The sequence below is a fragment of the Xenopus laevis genome, chromosome 4S (assembly GCF_017654675.1).
Source record: "Xenopus laevis strain J_2021 chromosome 4S, Xenopus_laevis_v10.1, whole genome shotgun sequence".
Taxonomy (NCBI): Eukaryota; Metazoa; Chordata; class Amphibia; order Anura; family Pipidae; genus Xenopus; species Xenopus laevis.
In genome coordinates this window covers 132,297,775-132,317,560 of record NC_054378.1, presented here as the reverse complement: position 1 = coordinate 132,317,560, position 19,786 = coordinate 132,297,775, and the positions used below count along the sequence as shown (strand labels likewise).

At 44.1% G+C, this 19,786-nt stretch overlaps 1 protein-coding gene across 1 annotated transcript; it reads left to right on the top strand.

The window, feature by feature from the left end:
- The first annotated feature begins 241 nt into the window (after nt 1-241).
- On the top strand, nt 242-18,100 carry LOC108704419 (E3 ubiquitin-protein ligase TRIM7). The gene is made up of 2 exons (XM_018240965.2): nt 242-354; nt 15,763-18,100. The coding sequence occupies exon 2, from the start codon at nt 15,784-15,786 to the stop codon at nt 17,356-17,358; it is 1,575 nt and encodes a 524-aa protein (XP_018096454.1). The 5' UTR covers nt 242-354; nt 15,763-15,783; the 3' UTR covers nt 17,359-18,100.
- Nucleotides 18,101-19,786: the final 1,686 nt, after the last annotated feature.

Below are 19,786 nucleotides of genomic sequence, written 5' to 3'. Positions count from 1 at the left end.
TGCGTGTAGGGTCACCTTTCCATTGCCTTCCTTCTCCACTAGAGCTCATTACTTTTGCCTGTAGGGTCATCTTTCCTTTGCTTTCCTTCTCCTCTAGAGCTCACCACTTTTGCCTGTAGGGTCACCTTTCCATTGCCTTCCTTCTCCACTAGAGCTCACCACTTTTGCCTGTAGGGTCACCTTTCCATTGCCTTCCTTCTCCACTTTTGCCTGGAGAGTCACATTTCCCTCCCCTCCCTCTCATTGCTGCTGCTGCTGCTCTCGCGGGCTTCCTCTTCCTGCTCCAGATCACGGGCTGGATATCGACTCTGATATCGACTCTGAGGGAAAGTTTTAGGAGCCTTAAATCACAAAGTAAGCGGGTTTTTTAATTAAAAAAATGCAGCAATTAGCAAAGGACAGGGCTAAATAAAACAATGTAAAATCCAGGAAAACAAAATGTAAAACGAGGGAATTGCACCCATAGGAATGCATTAGGAATGGTGGGACTGTAAAAAAAGACAAATGTGGCAAAACATTAAATCTGGGGATGTAAACTCGGGGTTCTACTATATTCTATTCTGGACAATACGTCTAATCTGCTCACTTTACTGTAAATATGTGAATTCAGCAATCATGTACTTTGGTCATTATCCTTAATTGCTTTAGGGTATATGTAATTAATATGTAAATCAGATTAGGTTTAAATCAGCTAGTTATGTGTGAATCTGTATGTCTGACAATGAATTGTTACATTGAGTGACTAATAACTGTAGGGGATCTCCCCGCTACATCTTCCTTTATGCATTTGGCCCTACCTGTCTGTGCAGGACGTATGGGGTTAAGTTCTCCTCTCTGGAGGCAGGACAAACAATGAATGAATTTTTAGGCTCCTCCTCTTCCTGTGTCTCCCTCTATCCTCAGTTTTTTGTTTGTCCTGCTCGGAGGCAGACATTCCTTATACCTCCTCTCATTTATTTTTTATTTAGTACTTTTATTCTACATCATCAGTTCTTCTTCTATGGTGAGCTCTTATCCAGGGTGAGCCCCCAGTGTGGAGTGAGCTCCCCAGGCATAATTGAGGCCCAATCATTATGGGAACAGATCCTCATGTGAGCCCTATGTGAGCTCCGTGTAACCCAATGCGGACCCATCTCCAAGGAGGCAACTTGCTAGAGGTGAGCCCTACCCACTGGGGAAACTGCGCTCCCTTTTCTAATGCTGGTTAGCATTCCTCCCTTAAGTGCCAACCATGTGAGCCCCCATATGGCGTGCGCTCCTCCGTGCACAATACTTTGCAGCGGGTACAGGCACGAGAGAGACATTCTGGATGACTGGTGGTTCCCACCCCCGGATCCAGTCTTACTTGCAGGCAGGGTGAAAGGTTCTCACCTTAAAGGAGAAGGAAAGGTTAAAACTAAGTAAGCCTTATCAGAAAGGTCCATCTAAATATACCAGTAAACCCCCAAAGTAATGCTGCTCTGAGTCCTCTGTCAAAAGAAACACAGCATTTATTTTCTTCTATTGTGTACTCATGGGCTTCTGTATCAGACTTCCTGCCTTCATCTTAATCCTCATTGCCCTGGGCAAGAGCATGCTCAGTTTGCTCCTCTTCCCCACCCCCTCCCTTCTCTACTGTAATCTGAGCCCAGAGCAGGGAGAGACTCAGGCAGGAAGTGATGTCACACCACATTAATACTGCAGCTCCTATCCTAAACAAACAGAGAGTTTCTAGAGCTTCTTACTCAGGTATGGTAAAACATTCTACAGAATAAATATAGCATTCTAGCTTGCACTATTGCAGCTCATCTATTGGCAATAAAATGCCTCCGTAGCTTTCCTTCTCCTTTAACTATCCCAGCTTAGCGGTTCGCGCGGTGCACGACTTCCACGACTCTTCACTTCCGCCGCATCAGCTCTGCTTGCAGTTGGCGCCAAGTAATATCACTCGGCACGCATGGTGACGTCACTAACACAGCAGCGCACGCTCTACTTGCCAACTAAGTACAAGTCTAAGGCTAAGTACTATAGACAAGCAGCACAGCTACAGTTTATCATGGCACATGCCAAGGATTTAGCTGACCTCTTAGAGGACCTCTCTGCCCAGCCTAACATGTCCCCTAGAAGGCACACCAGACAATCTAAAAGGAGACCTCATAAGTAGAGGGCAATTCCTTCCTCCCCACCTCATTTACACAAGGTAAAGAGGACTGTACTTTCTGAGGATTCTGATATAGAAAGGGAACATCCACAGGTTTTTGACACAAAGACCCGCCACTCCACCACAATTTTCACCAGGCCCTACCAGTCCTAAAGTGTCACCACAACCTCTACCTGGCACATCAGCAGGCACACAAGCCGACCCTCAATTTTCACAGTTTATGGGATGGTTACAGGCACATATTCAATCGTCTGTTCAACAGGTGGTAACAGGCCACACCACTCCAACGGTCAGACCCAAAGTTAAACGGCCTTCATTATCCAAAGCCTCTACTTCAAATTCTGAATTCTGAATTCTGCTTCTCACTCTGACTCCCAGGAGAGTGATGCATCTCTATCAGATAATTCCTTATCAGATGAAACCTCTGTTCCTAAACAACCAGAGTACTTATCAAGTACTTACAAGACACACTGGAGATCAAGGAAAAACAGCTTCCTATCTCCAAAGTGGATAAGGTTTTAGGAAATACTCCAAAGAAATCCAGATATTTTCCAACTAGTCAGTCAATTTCTAAAATTGTTTCAGAAGAATGGTCTGATCCTGACAAACGCAACACCATCCCACAAAAATTCCTGTCCAGGTACCCAGTCGCTGACGAGTTTAAACAGATCTGGGATAAATCTCCCAAAGTGAGGTTATCCAGAAACACTATACTTCCATCCGAGGATGCAGGTTCTTTTTGCGATCCCATGGATAAAAAGATGGAATCAGCCCTTAGGCGAGACTTCACTCACTCAGCAGCCGTTTTACGCCCAGCTTCCGCTTCACTTAGCGTGGCGCATACAGCGAGGTTCTGGTGTCAGGAATTAAGAAACTCTCCCTGTAATACAAACCCGGAGACTTCTATCATATTAGAAAAACTCAACCTCACATTGTCTTTTCTCAGTGAATCTTCACTAGAGATTACAAAACTGGCCTCAAGTGCAGCAGCAGCTTCCATTACAGCTCACAGAGCACTATGGTTGAGACAGTGGACTGGAGACGCAGCTTCCAAAAATAGTTTGGTATCTCTTAAGTTTGAAGGTGTACAGCTTTTTGGCTCTCAACTCAAACAAATAATCTCAGAAGTGACAGGAGGAAAGGGCTCCTTTCTTCCTCAGGGTAAGAGACCACACAAAGATACACATAAACGCAATTATCACCACAAATCTTGGAACTCTTACTCCAAATCCAATACCAGAGGCAGATCTTTTTTTTTTTAAAGATTTTCTTTATTGAACAGTTTTCATAACTTTTGTTTAGAGAGGTTCGGTTGTCCAAGTCCGGTGCTGCGTCATCTAACCAGCGACCCCAGATTTTCCCAAATTTTTCGGGACAACCCTGGGCTATATAAACCAGTTTCTGTTTAGGAAGAGTGTCATCAATCAGTTTTTTCCAGAATCCCAGAGTGGGCGGTTCCATGGCCTTCCAGGTCAGGAGTATAGCCTTTTTAGCGTAATGGAGAAGTTGATGGAGGCATAGCCTGTCACCCGAGGGGAGTCTTAGGTCCCCAATCTGCCCCAGTAAACAAACTTCCGGCGTCCGGATATTAGGTAGTCCCAGAGAGGTGTCAATAAAAGCAAGCACTGAGGTCCAGAAACACTGTATCTTTGGGCATTCCCAAAACACATGTAAATAATTGCCTTGTTCTACCCCGCATTTCAAACATTGATCAGGATAGCCTTGGAAAATTCGAGCCAGCCTGTGCGGTGTGTAATAAACCCTATTCAAAAATTTTGTGTGGATGTATCTGTCTTTTATTGACATGTTTATTTCAGGTATCTGTTCAAGTATTTCTTTTCAGGAACCCTCGTCCAACCCAGGCATGTCCTGGGCCCACTTACTTCTAATATGCTCTATCGGGTCAAAGTTCCCCTGTAGGAGGATGGTGTAGAACCAACTAACAGGTTTAGTGAGCTCAGGCCTGCGTAGATAGCGTTCCAAGGTGGTTTCCATAACACTCAGAGGTACCAGAGGCAGATCTAACCAGTGGAACTCCAACTCACATCAATCCTCTCAGAGGAAATCCAAACCTTGGCAATCTCAGCAAAGAGCTGTTTTTAAAGGTGGCGCACCCAAGAGCCAGGATTCCCGACTCTCACATAATAGACACTTTCCAAGTGGGGGCAGGCTTTAAAGGTTTGCCCAGGTTTGGTCAAACTCAATTTCCAATTCTTGGGTCCTCCAAACTTTAATGGTAGGCCACAAAACCTACTTCAACAAGTATCCACTAAAGAACAAATTTGTTCCATCAAGTTTACCAACAGACCCTTCCAAAGCTTCAACAATAATAATTATTCAAGACCTGCAGGAAAAGGGTGTGATTTCTCCAGTTCCCCATCATCAACATTTTCAAGGTTTTTACTAAAACCTTTTTCTGGTGGCAAAGAAGGACAGGGGTTTTCCTACCCTATTTTGGACAACTTTGGGACATCCCCATATGTCCTGCACTGACAGGTAGGGCCGGAGATTTACTTACCTTGTAAAGCTCTTTTGCATAGGCCCGTACTGTCAGTGCAGTATCCCGCCCTTTTGTGTGGATGCCGGTTGCTGTCGATCCTTAGTTAGCTAGGGAGTTAGTTCTATCTACTCTATGGGGCAAATTCACTAAGATGCGAAGTTGCGCCAGGCGCAACTTCGCTGCACTTCGCCAGGCGTAGTTTCGCCAGCGCTCCGCAAATTCACTAAAATCCGAAGTTGCGCTCAGGGGTAGCGTAAGGTTGCGAAGTTGCGCTAGCGTTGATTCGCTATGTAAAGCGAAGTTACGCTAGTGAAGGCTAATTTGCATACGGCGCGAAATTCAAATTTCAATGGAGGAATACGTATCAGCGCTACAAATGCCAAGAAAACCTTCAAATCATCAAATAAAATTTTTATTTTTCCCTACACATGTGCCCACTGTCTAGGTAAGTTGTCATGAGTCAGGAAATGTAGGGGGGAAGGAGGGGAGCCCCAAAATTTTTTTCGCTCTTTTTCAGCCTATCATCCTAATGTAGAAAACACGCCAGCGTTTTTTGGGACTTAGAAAATTTTTTAACTTTTTTTGAAACAATCCCTATCTACTCTATTGCGCTTCGCCAGGTCTGAGGTGGCGAAGGAAGTCTAGCGTAAAAGGTAGCGTTCAGTACACTGCGCAAGTTAGTGAATTTGCGTAGTTACGTTGCTAGCGAAAATTCGCCTGGCGTAAGGGTGCGAAGTAACACTAGCGAAACTACGCCAGCGTTCGTTAGTGAATTTGCGCAGTAACGAAAATGCCAAACGCTAGCGAATTAACGCTAGCGTTCTGCGCTTAGTGAATTTGCCCCTATGTGTCTCCTCACAGACTATACAAACAACTGAGGATAGAGGGAGACACAGGAAGAGGAGGAGCCTAAAAATTCATTCATTGTTTGTCCTGCCTCCAGAGAGGAGAACTTAACCCCATACATCCTGCACTGACAGTACGGGCCTATGCAAAAGAGCTTTACCAGGTAAGTAAATCTCCTTTTATTTTCCTGGTTATAATACTTTGGGAGAGTTGCCGACCCCTCCAACCAACACAGGGCATTCGTTTTTTGGAGAGGCTTGGGGAACAAAGGAAGAATGCTTGCTACATATTCTCAGCCTCACATTTTGGGCAATGAGCATTGTTATTAAGATCATCCGCTCTTTTATAGCAGCAACCATAACCCTTGTGGATTAACTTTAAATGTTGCAATCTCCAGTTCTTGGCTCCGGGTCTAGTATTATAGCTCATAAGCTTGCCATAGATGCAAAGATCCAATCATTCGAATCCTCGACCTTGAATCTCCTGACCTGCCACTAACCTTCCTTTTAAATAAAGTTGTAAAAGAACAGATCAGCCAATGTTCTGCCCCTGACAGTAATCGTATGAAAGTTTATGTCAGACAAAAGCTGGTGACAGTCTCTCACTGAAAATCGTCAGATCGGCAATACATGCAGAGATATTATCGGCAGCCAACAGAAATCTTTTAACCTGTCCGATCAACTGAACGACCAATCTCCGTGGGACGAAAAATGTTGACACTCTCCACACATGGTCCGAAAATCGGACAAATAGATGATTCGTACAATTGTATCTTTGCGTCTATGGCCAGCTTTAAAAGATTTAAGAAACTGGACTGATTTAATAGGGTAGTCCAGCAACTTTGACCAACATCTAGCAGAAAACTGTAAAGGATCGTCCATCTTTAGAAGAAAATCCAGAACATTACTGGATATAAAGTTGACAAAGAGGGAGTTTTATAAGATTATTAATCAATTGAGTCAAATCATGTTTCACAAGAACTAATGAGCTAGCATTAAAATGTAGCCACAAATGTTCTTTAATTTGAAAATATAGAACTCTCTCCTTGTTAGAATGGTTAAATTTACTTTGTAACTCCTCCCAAGAAAGAAGCTTTCCTTTATCTGGGTTTGAGCATCTCTTAGCAAGGTTGGACTATTGTTTTTAATCCCATGCAAAGGGGAAGGAAATGGATATACAAAATCATTTAAATTTTGAAATGGGGTAAAAGGTGTAAAGCGATGATCCAAACCATGGCTCTTAAAAAGAAATCTCCAAACATAAATAGAATCTCTGAAAATTAGATTACTTTTGAAATAGCTGGGAATATTACGCAACTTTTTATGAAGAATCGATAATATATGACCAAATGAAGGATGCCAAGATTCAAATTCTGGATTAGTATATCTAATCCCCCCATATATCCATTCCATAACAATGAGGCTATACTAAATTTTCAGAAATTTGGTACATTTAAGCCGCCTTTTGGACGGAATTGTAATTTAGTCAAAGTGATCTTTGGTTTACTAGAGCACCATAAAAAGGAAGACAGAGCTGAATTTAAAGCCTTAACATCAGAATGACTAAACAATAATGGGAGGTTAATTAAGGGATAAATTGATTTAGGAAATATAAGCATCTTGAAGGAAACGTTCCTCCCCTTTCCATATTTTGCATTGAGAAATAACAAATTTAATAGCAGGTAAAAAATGTAAGTGATATAACTTGGTCAAATCAACTGGTATTTTTGAACCTAAATACACTAAAAAATCATTGGGCTTCTTCAAGTTAAATATTCTTAATATAGAATTAGAAACAGACACAGAAATATTCAAAAGTTCTGCTTTTTCAAAATTGTTTTATAACCAGAAACCTTTCCATAAGAGACCAAAATATTAAAGATTTTGTTTTTGGGTCTTTCACTACCAGTAATAAATCATCTGAAAAAACCATAATTTTAATTTGGGATCTATTGAGGTAAACCCCTTTAATAAGTGACAATGACAAATTAAACAAAAGGGGGGAGAGAGGGACAACCCTGCCTTGTACCCCTAACAATACTAAAAGGCAAAGATTTCTCTCCTGCAGCTACTTTTTGTGAGGTGGGTGAAGAGTAAAGGAATCTTATACAATTAAAAAAGGGGCCTTGAAAACCTAATACCTTCAAACAGTTAAATAGATGTACCCAGAGGATGTTATCAAAAGCTTTTTCTGTGCCAATTTTAAAAATAGAACATGGAGATTTTTACTTTTTAACACAGGCAATAACTTGGATGAGCTTTCTAATATTTTTAGTACCAGAACTACTTTTAATAAAACCATTTCGTTCCACTGAGACTAGATAAGGCATACTTGAAGCCAATCTATCTGCTAACATTTTTGATAATTTTTTTATATCTTGATTTAAAAGAGAAATAGGTCTGTAAGAAGCCGGATTAGTGGGATACCTATTTTTTTACGGAATTAATCTCAAATTAGATATCAACTCAGATGGCAATGAACTACTTTTACCAACAGATTGCATAACAATTGTTCTATTTAAGGACTTATAAAATGAAGATTTAATTGTATCTACAATCTCTCTATAGTAATTTGTTTATTTAGGGTTTCTAACTGTGTATGTGAAATCTGTGAGAAGGAACTGGGGGGGAATGAAGAGATTGAAAATAATTCTTAAATATCTCCACTACTTTTAAAGGATCATTAGTGATCATTCCATTCTCACCTCTGAGTTTTATTAATTGAGTTTTCTTGGACCGACATTTCATAATGTTTAACATTAGCTATAAGATTTGTTGTTCAGGTTATTAAATTTGGCATTCATATAAGAATTGTAAAAACATTCTCTTCTTTCCAAGGCTTTACTTTAGCAAATGTTTCTTTATAAGCAATAACATTCTCAACTACTGGATTATTTTTAGTCTGAAAGACATGTTTTATTTTAAAAAATCAGAATTAACATTCCTAAGTTGATATGATACCTGATATGAAAAGATTTACGAAACTATGTGGCATCCAGAGACCCCCAAATGAAATTAGTACATGTGAATATATGACAATCTGGCTACTATAATACAACCAGCCGGTATGTGTTTTATGTGCCATGAGACCCCTAACATTATGGAGAACATAGAAAACCATATATTTTCTAAATATAAAGCAGGCAATTACATCTTTCTACTGCAAACTACCAAACTGCAAATCTATGCTAAACATAATGGTTTTTATGAATTTTCTGAAAATCAGCACAAAGCTTGCATCTTACCCCATATACCCCACATTTCATATTCTTCCAGCATAAGGCATCTTAAATATGAATGCCAGGGGTCTACTAAACAGTTTGATGCCCAATATGCATAGATTTACCAAATTTATGTGGCATACAGAGACCCCCAAATCCAAATAGTATATATGAATTTTCACGAATGACGCTCTGGCTACTACGATATAAACACCCAATATGTTTTTTTATGTGCCATAAGACCCACTAACAATATGGAGACCATAGAAAACCATATATTTTCTGAAAGTACACATTCTGATAAATATAAAGCAGGTAATTACATCTTTCTACTGCAAACTACCAAACTGCAAATTTATGCTAAACATAACGGTTTTTAAAATAAATAATAAATTTAAAATTTCTAGCCTACCAGCATAAATCATCTTAAATATGAATGCCAGGGGTCTACTAAACAGTTTGATGCCCAATATGCATAGATTTACCAAACTATGTCGCACACAGAGACCCCCAAATGCATATATAGCCAACAAAATTTCCATTGGCAAAACAACGTACCACAAAAGTCACAGTAGATTATACATTCTGTGGCATTTAAAAGGTTAAAGAAACCACCAACACACTGCCAATTAGTGTATAACTCACATAACCTTGCACTAATTAATAATGACCCTCATTTACTAGTTTGCTGGCCAGTTTTCCAATTTATATTGTGGTATGGTGACAAAAAGGTCCCCAGTTTCCTGGGGAAAAGTGATTGATGGAATGTATGTTGGGCCACGGATTCTCAGATATTGTTACTGAGGTGAGACCAGTAGTGCTCTTAGCAGAGAAACACTATGTCTCTCTGCAAGGTTTTTGTAATTGTTGATCCGGGACTGGTCTTACTGGGAACCCGCAAGAGTAGGGTGGGGCGGATTCCCAAATCCGTAGGCCAGGTTTTCAAGAGGCCCTAGGCCTATTTAGTACACCTGATGCTGAGCAGCAGTGCTGAATGTGTGTGAGACAAACTGCTGGTATTGCTCAGCTTCAGGAGAGAAAACAAAGCATTTATTTTGTGTTAGCCAGGAGGCTGGACATTTCTGTTAAACTGCTGTGTTTCGGTTACCTTCCCCCTGCGAGGGGAAACTTCTGCAGCCGCTGGAAAATAAACGCGGGCAGGAAGCCCTTAAACCGTTCCTGGTGTGTGAAGTCGCCTCTTTTGCAGCCTACCAGCGAGTGAACCCCCACAATTGGTGTTTCGGATGCGGGCAGCGATTGCCACACGCGGATGTTGCCAAACCACAGTAAGTCTCCTGTGGGTATTGTGCGGACTGTATAGCTTATAAGTGGGATTTAAAGAGACAGTGCACTTAAAAGTTGTGAAATGGAGGATGTCCTCAAGGCTTTGCTGCAGTGCACTGCAACTTTACAGAAGGCCCACCAGGAGAGCCAGTTGCTACAGCAGCAGTGTAACGCCACCCAGCAGGAGGCAAATCGTCTGTTGGAGGCCCAGATCACTGCACTGGCGCAGGCTGCAGAGAAAGATCGGCAGCTGCAAGTTGAGGTGGTAAAACAACTGACAGCCAGGGTCTCTGGGGATGCTGCCCTAGTCCCCGGAGTGCCACGCTCCATCCCAGGCAGCCACCTCCTGCGGAGAATGACTGGGCAGGATGATGTGGAGGCCTTCCTCTGTACCTTTGAGAGGACGGCGGAGCAGCAAGCCTGGTCGAGGGAGCAATGGGCGATGATTGTTGCACCACTACTAGTGGGGGATTCCCAGAAAGCTTTTTATGACCTGTCCTCCGAGGATGCAAGGGACTATGACAAGCTGAAGTCTGAAATCCTGCGGAGACTGGGAGTAACCACCTCTGTGAGGGCACAGCGGGTCCACAGTTGGGAATTTAAGGTTAAGGGATCACCCCGCTCCCAGATGTATGATCTCATTAACCTTGTGAAACGCTGGCTACAGGCGGACTTGCTTTCCGCGCCTCAGATAGTGGAAAGGGTCACAATGGACCGATACCTGAGAGCGCTTCCACCTGAATTACGCCGGTGGGTAAGCCAAGGCGACCCAAATACAGCAGACCAGTTGGTGGAACTGGTGGAGCGATACCTTGCCGCTGAGGACTTCACTACGCGGGCGGTGCCCACCTCGAAGAGGACTCCTGCAGTGGACCGATCCAAGAAGTCGGCTACAGTGGAAAAGCTCAGCCCAGAGGACCCCGGTAATCCAGGTCTAGACTCAACAAGAGGAAGACCCCGTGGAGACAGCCCCCGCCAGACCCGAGGAGCTCCCCAGTGCTGGAGGTGCAGAGAGTGGGGACATATTGCCGCCAACTGCCCAGCTGATCCAGAACCCATGGAGTGTGGAACGGAGGGGAAGTTGTCTCTGTTCGCTCGACCAGGTCTCGTTGCGGATCCTGATGTACCAACTTGTGTCGTCCAGATTGGTAAGCGCACTGTGAATGCACTATTAGACACAGGTAGCTTAGTCACACTGGTAAACACACAGCTCCTGAAGGACTGTCCTTTAACACAGCGTCAAGTAGGAGTGGTGTGTGTACATGGGGACTGTAAGAAATACCCCACAGCCTTAGTGACTTTTGTGACCCCCGCAGGCACTGTGTGCCATGAAGTGGCAGTGTCTCCCATACTCTTGCACAGTGTAATTTTGGGCAGAGACTTTCCCTTATTTCGTGAACTGTGCCAGGAGCAAGCTCCAGAGACTGAGAAAAGTTTTGAGCATGGTGAGGTGAGACCCCACCCTATTGAACTGGATACTTCTATAGAAACTGTTAAGGACAATAGAGTATCTGGGGGAGAGAAAACAGAACCACCCATGTCAGGTGTTATTGTAAGTGGTACCGAGGATGGGTTGGAAGATAGTGAGTTGTTTCCCTTAGCTGTATTAGCTGGTGAATCTGAGGTAACTGCGGAGACCATTGAGGAACCTAGCATGCCTGAGCTAGAGGTCTCCCGGGATAACTTTGGAACTGCCCAGCTAAGGGACCCGACACTCACTAAAGCTTGGGAAAATGTCAAGGTTAAAAATGGGAACCCCGAAAATCCTGGGGTAGAATGTGTATTTCCCCACCTTGCTGTACAAAATGACTTGCTTTACCATGTGGATAAGGTTCGGGGAGAGATTGTGGAACAGCTAGTGGTCCCACAGCCATATAGGAGAACAGTTCTCAATCTGGCCCATTCTCATCCACTAGGTGGCCACCTAGCGTATGAGAAAACCAAAGACCGAATGCTACAGAGGTTCTTTTGGCCGGGGGTACATGCAGATGTAAAGAACTATTGTGAATCATGCCCCGAGTGTCAGAAATCGGCCCCAATGCCCCATTTTCGCAGCCCATTAGTTCCCTTACCCGTAATCGAAATTCCATTTGATCGTATTGCCATGGACTTGGTAGGGCCACTAATAAAATCTGCTAGGGGGCATCAGTATATTTTGGTAGTCATGGACTACGCCACTCGGTATCCAGAGGCTGTCCCCTTAAGGAACACCTCTTCAAAGACCATAGCTCGAGAGCTGTTCCACATGTTCACCCGCACAGGAATTCCAAAAGAGATCCTTACAGATCAGGGGACTCCCTTCATGTCTAGGGTGATGAAGGAATTGTGCAGGTTTCTCCAAATCAAACAGTTACGCACATCTGTCTATCATCCCCAAACTGACGGGTTGGTGGAAAGGTTCAACAAGACCCTTAAGGGGATGTTAAAAAAAGTGGTGGATAAAGATGGGAGGAATTGGGATTGTTTACTTCCATATCTCATGTTTGCCATTAGAGAAGTCCCACAGGCCTCTACAGGGTTTTCACCCTTTGAGTTGTTGTATGGCCGCCACCCACGAGGGCTGTTGGACGTGGCAAAGGAGACATGGGAGTCTGAAGCCACCCCACACAAAAGTGTCATAGAGCATGTTGCAGACATGCAGGACCGTCTTGCAAAAGTAATGCCCCTTGTGAGAGAACATATGCTTCAGGCCCAGCAAGCTCAAAGCCGCATATATAATAGATCGGCTCGTGTCCGAACTTTCCATCCTGGGGACAGGGTGTTAGTCCTGGTTCCTACGGTGGAAAGTAAGTTCCTGGCCAAATGGCAAGGCCCCTACGAGATTATAGAACGCGTAGGGGACGTTAATTATAAGGTGTCCCAACCAAACAAGCGGAAAAAAGAGCAGCTCTACCATGTTAACTTAATTAAGCCCTGGAAGGATAGGGAATCGCTGTCCGCCTGTCCTGCAGTTGTAGAGGTAAAGATCCCACAGGTGCCTGAGGTAAAAGTGGCTGAGACCCTCACTAACAGTCAGAAGCAGGAGATGAAAGAGTTTCTGATCCGGAATAGACAAATATTCTCAGACCAGCCTGGGCTTACTGATATTATTAAACATGACATTATAACTGGACCTGGGGTTAAAGTCAATGTTAAACCTTACAGGATACCCGAGGCACGACGCCAGGCAGTGACAGAGGAGATTAGAAGGATGTTGGAGCTGGATGTTATTGAGGAGTCCCATAGTGAATGGTCCAGCCCCATTGTCCTTGTCCCAAAACCGGATGGTAGCATCCGATTTTGCAATGACTTCAGAAAGTTAAATGAGGTCAGCAAGTTTGATGCATATCCAATGCCCCGGGTCGACGAACTGATAGAAAGGCTAGGGCAGGCCCGCTACATTACCACCCTAGATCTTACCAAGGGGTATTGGCAGGTACCCCTCACTGAAGGGGCCAAAGAGAAGACTGCGTTTTCCACTCCTGAGGGGCAGTGGCAATATAAACGCCTACCGTTTGGCTTACATGGGGCCCCAGCAACGTTCCAGAGAATGATGGACCGCATTCTCAAACCACATCAAGGTTATGCTTCAGCTTACCTGGACGATGTGGTTATCTTTAGCCCAGACTGGGAAAGTCATTTGCCCCGGGTACAAGCGGTCCTTGACTCTATCTGGAAGGCGGGTCTGACCGCAAATCCCAAAAAGTGTGCAATGGGGTTAGAAGAGGCCCGCTATTTGGGGTATGTTATTGGAAGAGGGGTAGTCAAGCCACAGGTGTCCAAAATTGAGGGAATTCAGGAGTGGCCCCGGCCCAAATCCAAGAAGCAAGTGAGGGCCTTTCTTGGGATAGTGGGATATTACAGGAGGTTTGTCCCCAATTTTGCCACCCTAGCAGCCCCGCTTACTGACCTCACAAAAGGGAGTAAAGCTGGAACAGTTACATGGACCCCAGAGGCAGAGGAAGCCTTTCTAAACTTGAAGGCATCCCTGTGCAGATACCCTGTGCTGATAGCTCCTGACTTCAAGAAAGAGTTTCTTGTACAGACTGATGCTTCTGAAGTTGGGTTAGGGGCTGTTCTGTCACAAGTAGTGAATGGGGAAGAACACCCAGTAGCATACCTAAGCAGGAAGCTAACCCCCGCTGAATGCAGGTATGCCATTGTAGAGAGAGAGTGCCTGGCCATCAAGTGGGCACTGGAGAGCTTGAGATACTATCTGTTAGGGAGGCAGTTCAAACTTGTCACTGACCATGCCCCACTTAAATGGATGGCCCAAAATAGGGAAAAGAACGCCAGGGTCACCAGATGGTTCTTGTCCCTTCAAAATTTCAAATTCTCAGTAGAACATAGACCTGGAAAGATGCAAGGGAATGCAGATGCTCTCTCCAGGGTACATGCATTAGTGGCATACTTTGCTCAGCCCTACGGGCCTGAGCAGAGGGGGGGGATATGTGGTATGGTGACAAAAAGGTCCCCAGTTTCCTGGGGAAAAGTGATTGATGGTATGTATGTTGGGCCACGGATTCTCAGATATTGTTACTGAGGTGAGACCAGTAGTGCTCTTAGCAGAGAAACACTATGTCTCTCTGCAAGGTTTTTTTGTAATTGTTGATCCGGGACTGGTCTTACTGGGAACCCGCAAGAGTAGGGTGGGGCGGATTCCCAAATCCGTAGGCCAGGTTTTCAAGAGGCCCTAGGCCTATTTAGTACACCTGATGCTGAGCAGCAGTGCTGAATGTGTGTGAGACAAACTGCTGGTATTGCTCAGCTTCAGGAGAGAAAACAAAGCATTTATTTTGTGTTAGCCAGGAGGCTGGACATTTCTGTTAAACTGCTGTGTTTCGGTTACCTTCCCCCTGCGAGGGGAAACTTCTGCAGCCGCTGGAAAATAAACGCGGGCAGGAAGCCCTTAAACCGTTCCTGGTGTGTGAAGTCGCCTCTTTTGCAGCCTACCAGCGAGTGAACCCCCACAATATGTATACTTATAGTTCTGCAATTTACAATTTACTATCCTCAGCAAAACATGTTGTAGTCTCTTTTGAATTTCCTCCTGAATTACACCTCATCAATAGTTATATTATTAGAATATGATCTCTTAAAATAGAAACCTTTATTAGTTGCTTCCTCAATTGTGTAGATAGACAAACAATTTCTAGGTCAAAATCTCAATTTTTATCTCCCTCTGATACTAAAGGTCTCACTACTTCTTGCTGAATTTTTTACTATGAAAAATGATTTTGGATGAATTTTACTCCTTTCCATCTCTATTTTATTATAGCTTTTTTTGGCCTCCTTGCAGTGGCGTAACTACCAGGGGTGCAGAAGGTGCAATCGCACCCTGGTCCACACCCCCTTGGGACCCACTGGAGCCGCAATAACGGTTATCGCCGGAGGCTGGGCAGGGGGAGATTTTACAGCTTGCACGATTCATAGGGAGAGGGCCTAACAGGAGGGCCCAGGTGCCCATGCTGTACCAGGGCACACTGGTGAGTAGTTATGCCACTGCCTCCTTGTACCTGATAAATGTTTCAGGTCTCCCAGCTAACTTTAAAGCCCTAAAAGCAGGTCTTTTCTTACCAACCTCAACACCAACACTTCTATTGAACCACAAAGGTTTTGCTTACAAAGGGAATATACTGGCATGTAGATTTATTATAAAGACAAACAATTTTTGTTCTGTGTTTAATCCTGTGAAAATCCTTTCCCAGTTAATATGTTGCAGATATGCCCCTTATACTGTCACAGTTTGTACAGATAAAATGTATTGATTTAGTTCCTTCCTTTCTTGTTCAGTTGCTGTTCCTGCTCTCAGTAATGGCGTCGGCTGCTGATCTAAGAGAAGAGCTGAGCTGCTCCATCTGCCTGAGCATTTATACTGATCCTGTATCCCTGCCGTGTGACCATAACTTTTGCCGGGGCTGTATTGGGAGGGTGCTGGGCACCCAGGAGGGATCTGGGGCTTATTCCTGCCCTGAATGCAGACAGGAGTTTAAGGAGCGCCCTGCCCTGCCCAGGAACAGAACTCTGGGGAACATAGCAGAGCCATTCCTTTCTGCTCAGCCGGAGCCGGGGGAGACTGGGATTCCCTGCACCTACTGTGACTCCCATGTACCTGCTGTTAAAACTTGTCTGCACTGTGAAGCTTCTCTGTGTAATAAGCACCTGAGGATGCATAGAAAGTCATCAAAACACGTCCTAATAGAACCCACAATGCACCTGGTGGACAAGAAGTGCTTAGTCCACGATGAACCCCTGAAATATTACTGCTGGGAGGAGTCTGTCTGTGTCTGTGTGTCCTGCTGTCTGGTCGGAGAGCACAGGGGCCACAGGGTGGAGCTGCTGAGTGAGGCCTCTGAGAAGAAGAAAGAGACACTGAGGAAAGTCCTGGAGAAACTGAGGCCAGAGAGAGAGGAGACTGAGAGAGAAGCCCAGAGACTGCAGGAGCGCAGGAGAGAAGTGGCAGAAAAAGCAGCCGGTGAGACAGAGAGAGTCACTGCCCTGTTTAGAGACATCAGGGAACAGCTGGAAACCCTAGAGAAGCGACTCCTGAGTGACATCTCCAGCCAGAAAGAGAAGCTCTCACTCACACTCACTGATCTGATCCACCAGATGGAAATAAAGAAGGACGAGCTGTCCAGGAAGATCCGTCACATTGAGGAGCTGTGCAACATGGCAGATCCACTCACTGTCCTACAGGAACGGGAATCACATGGAGCTGCAGATAATGAGGGGGGCAGAAAGAGACATGATATAAAGGTCCCTGCTATAGGGGATCTGGATGTGGATCTGATCTCAGAGACATTACTCACAGGCTTAGCTGCCATTGTGACTGGAGTAAAGGGAAGGATCTATGGGCAGGAGGCTACAGACCTGTTACTGGATATAAACACGGCTGGGAATTATGTATCTGTATCGGAGGACAGGAAATCTGCTTTTTTCTCACTCACAGCCCAGCGTTATCCAAAAACCCCAGAGAGATTTCAGTTGGTGCCTCAGACTTTAAGCAGCAGGAGTTTCCCCTCAGGGCGACATTACTGGGAAGTGGAGGTCAGTGAATCAGGGGAGTGGAAGGTAGGGGTGGCCTATCCCAGTATAGAGAGGAGAGGGGCCCGAACCTGTATTGGGAATAATAACAAGTCCTGGTGTTTGTACAGATGGGATGATGATACCTATTCAGTGATACATGACAGTAACTGGACACATTTTCCCCACATCCCTCCCTGCAGAAGAATCAGGATCTCACTGGACTATGAGGCCGGACGTCTGTCCTTTTATGCGCTGAGTGAGCCAATCAGACACTTACACACCTTCACTGCCACATTCACTGAGCCCCTCCATGCTGCATTCTGTCTTAATCATGGTGGTGCCTGGGTGAGAATTCTTAAATAAATCCCTGCCCAGTACCAATATGTTGTGGCCCCCCTGTTAACAGTGAATTAACCCTATTAAACCCTATGATAGAATTACCACTATTCATGATACACAGAAATACTGAATAAACGCTGTTTAGTGTATTTTCCCTGTCTCCTGATCTTACATCAGTACTGCACTGGAGCACATTCTATAAACAATATATAGGGATATTATAAACCTGTGGTCCTTGATGCTTCCATACCTGGTGGGGTACTGGGGTACTATCCCTTACTAACCATCTCTGTGAGGGGACAAGATGGCCAAGCTTATCAGCCTCATGTTGTGGTTATGTTTGAGGTGAGATATAACAGATGGAGCTGCCTCTTGCTAGACCTGTACTGCATACAAGATGTATCAGACACTCAGATAATGGGTTATTGCTCAGGGAGCTGAACAGTCTCCAACCTCTAACATTGGACAAATAAACCCTTCCCTGCTCCCAGATTCAGTTTATAGACAACAGGGGAAATCCAAGCTGTTAAAAGGAAAGATTTACCGAACCCCAACTTTATAACTGTGAATGGGGGGTTCAGCCCATCTCACCACTATGTGTGTAGATAAATAACTTGGCTTTTTTAATTGGGTGACTTTTCATTTATCTTGTGACTGTGACAGGGGCTTGTATTTCCTGCAAAAGCTTTAAATATTGTTTTAATCCATAAAATAAAGTGTTTGCATGTCTTTATTGTGATTCATAATAAAATCTGATTAGATTTTCCAGTGTTCTCTTTGGTCCTTTCTGTATTGCTGGTTCCATAACTAAATCACCCCCATGACTGGAATATTCCCATTAGCCCTTCCCCCATGCATGCTATTGGACAGAGGGCACTTTGGGCCCCACATACTGTTCCCTTATGGGACTGCACAGACACTGACCTGCGCTGAAGAACCAACACCAGTGGATTGGGGTCCAGCAGTAATATTCACCTCTCTCTCTCTTGTGATAAAGAGAATAATCCCCCCCCACACCAGGAGGACATTTTATTGGAATTTTTGGAAATATGTGTAACGTAAGTATTTTTTATTTGAGTCAATTTTATCTTCAGAACATTGAGATGAAAATGGCCCCGGTTTATGTGAATTACTACATGTTATGAGCAGACTTTTCTTATGTCACAGTGAGGAGACAATCTGGTGAGATATTTACATTATATCAATGATGTGTTTTTAATCTGGAATCTTTACATTTCATGTTAAACAGTTAGAAACCTTGGATTCTACTGTCTGATTTACACTATTTATGGACAATGAGACAATTCATTTTTTACATATTGAGATGACCAAAAAACAAAATACTATCACTTTTTATAATACTTCAGTGTTGTGTCCCTCCTGGGAACCTGGACTGAACCATGTTGTGATCATTTGTTACCATTAATGTCTCACACTTTTTGTCTATTGGACTGTTCCTGTATGTTACTCACATATATATACATTTGCTTTGGTTACCCCTTTCCACAAAATGACTGTACATATCTGACAAATGTTCCTCGCAGGCTGTTCTGAGTTGTTACATATAGTTCACACAAACCCCAGAACATATTACCTGAGGGAACAGGTAACCACAGATCTTTTTGGAGCCAAATATACAGGGTTTCTGACAGAGACAAGGGATCCCTACTGAAGCAGCCAGAGAGATCCAGGTCTGTGGAGAGTGACAGTGCTGCTTGAAAGGATTTTCCAGAAAGAAGAAAAAGGAAAGGCTGCATTTTGCTCTGCGTTGAAAAAGCATTTTGAGCATCAGGGAGAGCCAGTTTCTATCTCCTGTCTGTGGATACTTTGGCCACTGTGTGTTCCCCAGGGTGAGGACAGGTCTTGCTCGTGTACCTGCCACGTGAGAGCGGCTACTACTTTCAAAGGGAAAGGTACCTTGGGGTAGGTAGGGCTACCTGTGGACATAAGAGCTCTTGGGGAGGGGACATTGAACTGACCGGAGGGATTCTGCATTTATCCACCCAGCGTAGAGTATGGGACATGGCATTGAGAGAGGCATTTACAGTTACTAAATACAGTTTTACATAAAGTTTATATTTGTTTCACTGCAAACTGTGTTTTATTTTTCCTAGTGGAAACCCTCCTGAGTTGTGCTCTGTTGATAATTTTATTGCTATGACCTCATTATATGGAAGGCAAAACATCGAGATAAGGCTATTTCAAATGGAATGAGGTTTATTGAGTTTTCCTGCTTACAACAGTCCCTCAGCCTTGCAGTTCTTTATCTGTTAAAAGCAGAAACATGAAGGAACTCAGCAATTAAGAAAACACTTGTGTACAAAGGGGCCTCATCTCGTATCTGCTGACACTCTGAATTCTGTCAGTAACTTACAAAGTGGACTCTCATCACTGGGTGTCATTAATAAGAGAAATAATAAATGGGGGGACATCACCCCTCCCTTCACCTTTC